The 7,985-nt window shown below is 44.5% G+C and overlaps 1 protein-coding gene across 1 annotated transcript; it reads right to left on the bottom strand.

Moving 5' to 3' along the window:
- On the bottom strand, positions 1-7,454 carry nfx1 (nuclear transcription factor, X-box binding 1). The gene is made up of 23 exons (XM_077624245.1): positions 7,163-7,454; positions 6,082-6,762; positions 5,862-6,023; positions 5,723-5,800; positions 5,543-5,648; positions 5,396-5,467; positions 4,664-4,803; positions 4,487-4,586; positions 4,206-4,423; positions 3,592-3,689; positions 3,497-3,527; positions 3,318-3,400; positions 3,143-3,251; positions 2,932-3,051; positions 2,788-2,867; positions 2,477-2,710; positions 1,266-1,339; positions 1,079-1,180; positions 858-995; positions 717-783; positions 435-580; positions 265-369; positions 1-192 (listed from the first exon to the last, which is right to left on the bottom strand). The coding sequence occupies exons 1-23, from the start codon at positions 7,179-7,181 to the stop codon at positions 117-119; spliced, it is 3,039 nt and encodes a 1,012-aa protein (XP_077480371.1). The 5' UTR covers positions 7,182-7,454; the 3' UTR covers positions 1-116.
- Positions 7,455-7,985: the final 531 nt, after the last annotated feature.

Below are 7,985 nucleotides of genomic sequence, written 5' to 3' on the forward strand. Positions count from 1 at the left end.
CTTGATTGACATTTTTATTCAGAGACTCATTAGGGAAGCTTTGCATGCAAGAAGAAACCATTTAACGACGGTTTGCGTGTCAAAATCACACAAACGCAAGATGTCGGTTATTTTCTTCAGTCCTGAACGTCAAAATAATCGATTACCGGTTCTTCTTTCACCAGTTTGGACCAGGTGGTGGCGCCGGAAGCCCTGTGAACAGTCGGAGGAGACCAAACGTGAGCCAAAATGGCGTCCTTTTGACGCAAAGGAGCCCGGACCCACCTGCTGCTGGGCAGTTTGATGTGAGCGATGGGCACAGGTGCCCTCGCCGCCGTTTCCCGTTCGATCAACGAGGTAAGCGTCCATTTTGGACACACTGATTTCCCCCTAAGACAAAGAATGCGCGCTGTGTTAACGTGTCCGGACGACGACGGCGGTCTTACGTCTTTTACTTGTGCGCGGTGACGACCACGTTGCGTTTAGGCTCGCTGTCATAGCTGATGCTGTCCACGGCGTAAACCTCGGCGAGCTCGTGGACTATTCTGCGCCGGTCTCTGTTCATTGGTTGGAAGCAGTGGGTTTTTTTGGCTTGTTTTCCCTGCACAAAAACGTTTAGACAATTTTTGTGAAAACAAAACGCTCCATTAGTTTTTTTTGCATTGACGACAAAGTGAAAAATATCAATGTAGCCCATGTTTAAGCTAACTTAAAGTGTCTTTTTACTCAGCGCTCACCTTGGCAACAAGCTCCACAAGATTTTTAATAGCCTCTTCGACACCTGAAATGAACTTTAGATCTTTTCTGGGAGAGAAAAAAATAATAAAATAAGCATAATATTCCTTTTAAGCGCCATTTAAGGTAAATAGAAGCGATACCTAGCGTCGTCTTTGAGGCTATTGCTGTAAACGGAACCCGAGCGCACGTTAAAAGGGTCCGAGGAGGGGTCGATCTGTAAGGCGTCGGCCAGCCGTTTGTTTCTCTCCAAGGCGGCGCACTCCTCGTCGCATTCCAGCCTGAAAGATGCCCGTCCAATTCAAGGCCGTGGTCAAATCGTAACAATTCAAATCATAACAAATGGCGGCCATTTTTTGTGCACCTGCTTAGCTTGAACTCCTTCTTGGCGAACAGCGGGCCGATATCCACCGAGTCGCCGGGTCGCATGTCGGACAGCTTGCTGGCCATGGCGATGGCGGCGTATCTGAGGAAAAGTGCCCGTTTAGAAATAGCGTTTAGCGTTTGGACGGGTGACGCATTAGAACGGCGTTTGAGTCAAAGGCGCGAACCTGTGATGAGAACTGGACGCCTCCAGGCACGCCACCATTTCCTTCCGGCGACCGCAATCGCACTGCAGCGCCACCTGAAAAAATAGTAAGCAAAATTGAGTGGTCATTTTGTTTATTTTGTTATGCGTAAAGATGTCCCCAATCAGATTGGATCCTATCACGTCATTTTTGTAAAAAAAAATGACTCTACTGATTTTTCCACATTTTTAGGTATTAACTCATTAGCTGCCATTGAATAAAATTATTTATAATTATAATATAAATTATTAATTATTTAATGCAAAAGTTTATAGATATACAGCATGTTTTTTTAATATTTCTATGTTTATATTGACGCTATTGAAACAACATGAGACGACATACTGATTTTTTCACATATATTGGGTTACATTTTTAGGTATTAACTCATTGGCTGCCGTTGAATAAAATTATTTATAATTATAATATAATGTATTAATTACTTTTTATTAATTATTTAATGCAAATGTTTATAGATATACAGCATGTTTTTTTAAATATTTCTATGTTTATATTGACGCTATTGAAACGACATGAGACGACGTACTGATTTTTTCACATATTGGGTTACATTTTTAGGTATTAACTCATTGGTTGCTATTGAATAAAATTATTTATAATTCTAATATAATTTATTAATTATTTTTAAATAAAAAAATATATATTTAATACAAAAGCTTATAGATATACAGCATGTTTTTTAAAATATTTCTATGTTTATATTGACACTTGAAACAATCCTTGCAGTTAAAAAAAAGTCCAAATACAAGTAAAATTGCTCAATTCATCACATTGTTTATTCTTATTATTGTGCAATTATTTTGCATCCTTATTTTAGTGCTGCACAATTAATTTGTAAAAAATATTATTTTAGGATTTGTGGGGGATGACGCGAGTACATTGTAAAATGGCTAAATAAAGTCCAACCGGACTCAGTTTTGCTTTCGTTGACTTTTTAAAAACGTGTTTTTAGCATGTGTCCGTATGTTTAAGCTGGTGTATGTTTTGCCATGCCAGGCTGCGTCTTTAAAAACAGTGCGTCCTTTGTGTGTGTAAAATACAGTAATAGCACTCATTGACACTGCGGCTAAAAATACAATGCGCCGTATAGTCGTGAAAATACGGCATTTAATTGCAACGTTCCAAAGTATGAGAAGCCCCGCCGCGTCATAGTCAAAGTAACAAATTGCTACCTTGGCAGGGCAGGTCGTGCGAGGGCAGTCGGCGCCCACGTGGCAGGGGGCGGCGCAGGCGTGTCCGCAGTCGGGGCGCGGCCGCACGCACGGCTGGCTGCACCCGGCGCCCGGCGGCGGGCAGTCGCCGCGGTGGCAGATTCGCTTGCATCGGTGCATTTGGCACGCTAGCGTTTTGCCGCACGATAGCCCGCAGGAAATGTCTTGGAGGTGACATGGGATGTTGCTACGTTGCTAAAAAAAAAAAGACGTGAATTATTATTTCTTTAAAAAGGGGATTTAAGGATGATTTATTATAAATGTAGCTTTACCTCATGCTTTCCCATGCACCATTTCTCAGTCAGGTACGTGCAAGGGGGGCATTTTTCCTCACTGTGGCAGTTGTGGAAGACTAAAAATAAAATAAAATGAGGGTAAATAAGTCGTTTTTTGCTCGTAAATGCAGGAAACCATACCGGGATGTTCGCACTCGTGTCTGCGAGTACACAAATTTTTGCACTCGGGTGGGCTGGTGCCACACGGGATAGGCGGGTACAAGATGGAGACCCCGCAGTGACACGTGAGCTCGTCAAAACCTGAAGCGGGATTGAGAAAAAAATAAGTTGACGGTCGTTACGGGAAGGCTGGAAAAGTAAACCTGTTAAATATAGTTTTTTTGTGACTCACTGGACTGCCAGCAGGGCTCACAGTTGCCACGGTGACAAGGTTCCTGGCAGCGATGCAGACCGCAATTGAGCTTGTAGCCGCAGATAAGTTGGCATTTGTGCTCGGAATTCTGGGAGGAAAAAAAGGCCAAATTAACAAATGGGAAAATGCGTAGGTGATAAATGTCAAAACTTACAATACAGCAAAGCTCGCCGCATTTGTGGCGGCCACAGGAGCGCTTTTTGTTGCAGCGTCGCTCGCAGGTGAACACCAGTTCTTCTAGAATGCCCCCAAAAAATGAAATAAAATTAATGTACATTGAATCAAATCCATTTCAATTGAGGGGCGAATGCAATTTGGGATTTACTATCTCACCTTCTTTTTGGATGGCGGTACACGGCACCTCCTGGAAATGGAGTTAGTGAAAAATGTTTACGTTTTTGTCATTTTGTCAACCATAACGATCTTACCTTAGTTTTGGAACCACATCTGCATCTAATGGTGGAGTTTAGCAAACAAGGTCCACAGGGGCCTTCATGGCATAGCTTGTCACACAGGTGGATCATATCTGAAACCCACATTTTGTTCATTTAAATCGTTTAATTACTTCCCATGGCGTTTTTGTCATTTTATTTTTCCAATCATTTGCAGTACAATCCACTCAGCATCAAGACAGGTTTCAATGATAATGGAAATAAATCGTTAAATGGATTCCCTGAACGTTTTTTATTGTATTTTTCTTAACAATTACAGTATTGTGACATTATTTTACATATAGTTTTTCTCCCATTAAATAATAAATATTTCTAATGTCATATGTGCTACAAGGTTGCTGCTAGATTGGAAACAACAGCGCCCTCTGCTGCCCAAAGTGATAGCAGCTGCGTTACTATAGCCAAGAAAATAATGAAAACCTGCATTAACATTAGATTGGGGGTGTCAGACTCGGGTTGGTTCGCGGCACTCATGATTGACTTTCCCGGGCCACACAAAATGGTGCGGCGGGCCAGATTTGACCCCCGGGCCGCCACTTTGACACATGTGCATTTGTGTATCTAGCAGGAATAATGATCTTGTTTCATACCGTTAGACCCGCACGGCAGAGGCATGCCACACGTCTTCCCACATGACGGAATCGGGTCGGAACAGCTTTTTCGTTCCGAGCAACCCAACTCCAAGAGCTTGGCTAACGGCGTCTGTCCGCAAGGACAAGTCTTGACCGCGTTCGTCGAGCGAGGGCAAGGTGGGCACTGGTCGCGGTGGCACGCCTGCTGGCACTGGTGAGCGTCGCAGTTTAACATCCTGTTAGGAAAAAGGCGGAGTTAGCGATACGGGTAACGACGACAATCGAAAAAAAAAACTTACTTTCCACACGTGTTCAGGCAAGAGAAATTCCCCGAACCGTCGAATCCGTCCGTATCCGTGCCGCAGGGGACCTCGCGATCGGACGCGGCACAGTAGCAGGCTAAAGTCGCGGCGTCGTATTGATGTTAGCTAACCGTGAGGTTTTGGGGTTCTGTTCCTGAGTGTGGTTTTACTCACTTTGCTTGACTCGCAGCTGGCACGGCGGGCACGACCCGCCGTGGCACACCTGAGCGCACACGTGCTGGCCACAGCCGAGCGTGGCGCCGCACGCCTGGTCGCAGTGCCGTGGCGTCGCCTGGCTGCACCGCATTGGTTGACTGGAAAAAGACGCACGATTCAGTGGGAAATATGTTGTTTTGGCTCGTAGCTAATGACGTAGCATTTGCTATTTGTGTTCAAATCCCTCTCAAAACACGACTTTACACCGCTATGTTTTCATGTATTTTTGGGGTTATTATGACTTTGACTTATAGTCTGAAAAACATTAATTTGTTCTTAATGTCGTAGCTAATGACGTAGCATTCGCTATGTGTTCAAATCCCTCTCAAAACACGACTTTACACCGCTATGTTTTCATGTATTTTTGGGGTTATTATGACTTTGACTTATAGTCTGAAAAACATTAATTTGTTCCTAATGTCGTAGCTAATGACGTAGCATTCACTGTGTTCAAATCCCTCTCAAAACGCTACTTTATGCCGCTATGTTTTCATGTATTTTGGGGGTTATTATGACTGACTTATAGTCTGAAAAACATTAATTTGTTCCTAATGTCGTAGCTAATGACGTAGCATTCGCTATGTGTTCAAATCCCTCTCAAAACGCGACTTTACGCCACTATGTTTTCATGTATTTTTGGGGTTATTATGACTTTGACTTATAGTCTGAAAAACATTCATTTGTTCCTACCTCGTTCTTCCGCAGACGCAGGATTTTGTCACAAAGGCGGGACACTGTGGACACGGTCCCGGATGACATAAACTAAAGGAAACATGGAAGACAAGACAAGTAAGTCGTATTTCTTATTTTCCGGAATATAGTCAGGAATTAGCTTACATGTTACACGGGTGGACGCAGTCCGCGCCGCCTCTCTTCTTCCCGCACATGTCGCCGCAGCTGTGGGGGATCTCGCGGCGCTGCCACTCGGGATTGGTCACCTTGCCTGTTAGCATGTAGCCGTAGCGTGGTTTTAACAAAGTGGCACCAAGTGAGAAGCTTTAACGATAAAATACCAACCGCAAAAGCAGGTGTAGGCAGCCGGGTGTTTGAGAGAAACATTCTGACAGGCAGGGCAACGCCAACCGTCGGCTGAATCTAAAATAAGGAAAAGGTTCATAGCAAGAAAAAAAAATGGCGGAGAAAAAAAAAATGGTACCGTCGGCTTGGGAAGCGGGCGAGCGAGCCCATTTTTTGATGCAGTTGAGGTGGAAGACGTGGTAGCAGCTCTGGCAGTTCCAAACGGGGGCCATGACGCGGATCACGTCGCAGCACACCATGCACTCGTACTTTTCCGACGACAGCTGCTCGATCAGGCACCCTGAAAAGCGGCCATTTTAATTCTCAAATCATCCCGGTGCGCGCCGAAACGTTATTACCCGTTTGGGTCTCGTTGCTTTCCGTCACGTTGGGGTTCTTGCGCTGGTTCTCTTGTCTTCGCGGTCCCCTGCGATAGCCGTTTGGGTGTCGTCTGCTGTTGTCGTCATGGAAACCTAGCGCCCCGTCGAGGTCTCGCTCCTCCCGAGGCGGCGCTTTGCGAGGTTTGATGGGCCCTCGTCGCTCGGGTTGTTCCTTTTGGTGATCTTTCTGGCGGTCTGGACTGGTTCGCCTGGTCTGACGAGTCCGTCCGTGGTCTTCCCGAAGGCCCACATCGGTGTTCTTCTCCCTCAATTGATTGTAATTGTAATCGCCTCCCCTCGGCATCTCGTTCCTGAACTTCCTATCCTCCGAATTCCTGCCGCCGTCATCCCGCCGCCAGTTTGTCCAATCGGGTCCTTCATCCGGCCAGCCGTCGGCGAAACTTCTTTGCCACCGCGGGCCGTGGAAATTCTCACCGGCCCCTCGGAATCCGTCCCGACGCCCTCGGCCTCGCCTCGTGCCGCCCGATTCGCCCCGTTTGGGGTGATGGGGAGGCGGCAAGCCTTGATGAGCTTGGCCATATTGTTGTGGTGGAGCATTGGTACGACGATCACTGCTATATCTGGAATGACCGCGCCTGGATTTGTAGTCAATTGGGTTTTTGTTGTGTGGGGCCCCCTGTGGATTCAGGTCTGGTGGCTCTAAAAGCAGAACAGTGACTGTGTTAAACACAAGAAAATACTAAATAATTGGATTGGATAACTTTATTCGTCCCGTATTTGGGAAATTTCATTGTGACAGTAGCAAGGAAAGGCATAGTTATAAGTTAAAAGTAAATGGGATCATTAAAAAATGCTAGAACAACAGTAAAACGAGTTCACGTCGATCCAGCTTACTCGGTCATAAAACACTACTTTCGGCCCTCAACAATTATTGACTGTAAAAAAAGGTCGTAAAATTGTTTACCAAGAGTACAACTACAAGAAAACTTCAACATGTCAGAAACCCAAACAGCGACCGTGACAGCCCAAAACTCAAATAAGGCACAGTAAAAGTCATGTAAAGTGAACGACTGGAAAAAATATACATAATTTGAAATACCTGAGGAACCTTCAGCCATTCATGCAGCTGTTGTTTAACACATCCACCTCGCCAAAAGTTACCGATGTTCACTGAAAGTGAGAAACGTTCTGAAAGATAACAACAGTAAGGTCTTTTAAAATCCGTTTTCTGGAGTTTTGAAAAGAGTCGTACACACAGTGACACAATTTCCCTGGTTTTTTTCCTCAGTTTATAATAGCTTTAGCTTGACAGCTAGTAGCAGATACAGGCCATAGAATGAGACACATGGATTACATATTATACGGAGCTAGATGCGAAAAAGTGGGAGTCGGTGGCGTTAGTAAACGGTGGCCATCTTAAAACAGAGTGATCCAGTGTAAATCTGCAGAATAACTAAATACGTCTTGCGTACTTTGTTAAAATATTATGTATGCGTATTTTGTATGGTAAGTACAGCCAGTCCAAACTCCAATTTTAAAAGGTGGAAAAATAAGTAGAGGTGCGCAGGATTCAGGACGAGGTATACATATTTAAATTCATTTAGGCCTGCACTCCAGTGGCCACAAGAGGGCGCTTGAAATGCGTTTGATGCCTTGTTGGTGCATTACACATTTTGAAAGTCAAATGAGATGATAGGAAATATATTTTTTAATCGCTTCACTTCGCACTGCTTATGTATTTTGTGTAACGACAGTTTTTCAAAATCGCTCTTTGATCCATTATCCAGTGAAATGAAGACAATTAGGAGGTACTATGGATTTTCCTTACCATAATCAATTCCATTCATTCGACGTGAATAAACGTATCATGTCGTAAACAAACCAGATGTGATACAAAGGCACTCGACGGCCCTGCAAATGTT

The sequence above is a fragment of the Stigmatopora argus genome, chromosome 17, assembly GCF_051989625.1.
Source record: "Stigmatopora argus isolate UIUO_Sarg chromosome 17, RoL_Sarg_1.0, whole genome shotgun sequence".
NCBI classification, from domain to species: domain Eukaryota; kingdom Metazoa; phylum Chordata; class Actinopteri; order Syngnathiformes; family Syngnathidae; genus Stigmatopora; species Stigmatopora argus.

What these genes read in the sequence shown, in the direction of transcription:
- nfx1 (XM_077624245.1), bottom strand. An exon ending in TGCGTCCACCCGTGTAACAT is followed by an intron (nt 5,468 to 5,542) that starts GTAAGCTAATTC and finishes TGTTTCCTTTAG; the next exon opens with TTTATGTCATCCGGGACCGT. An exon ending in ATCAAACTGCCCAGCAGCAG is followed by an intron (nt 193 to 264) that starts GTGGGTCCGGGC and finishes GACTGTTCACAG; the next exon opens with GGCTTCCGGCGCCACCACCT.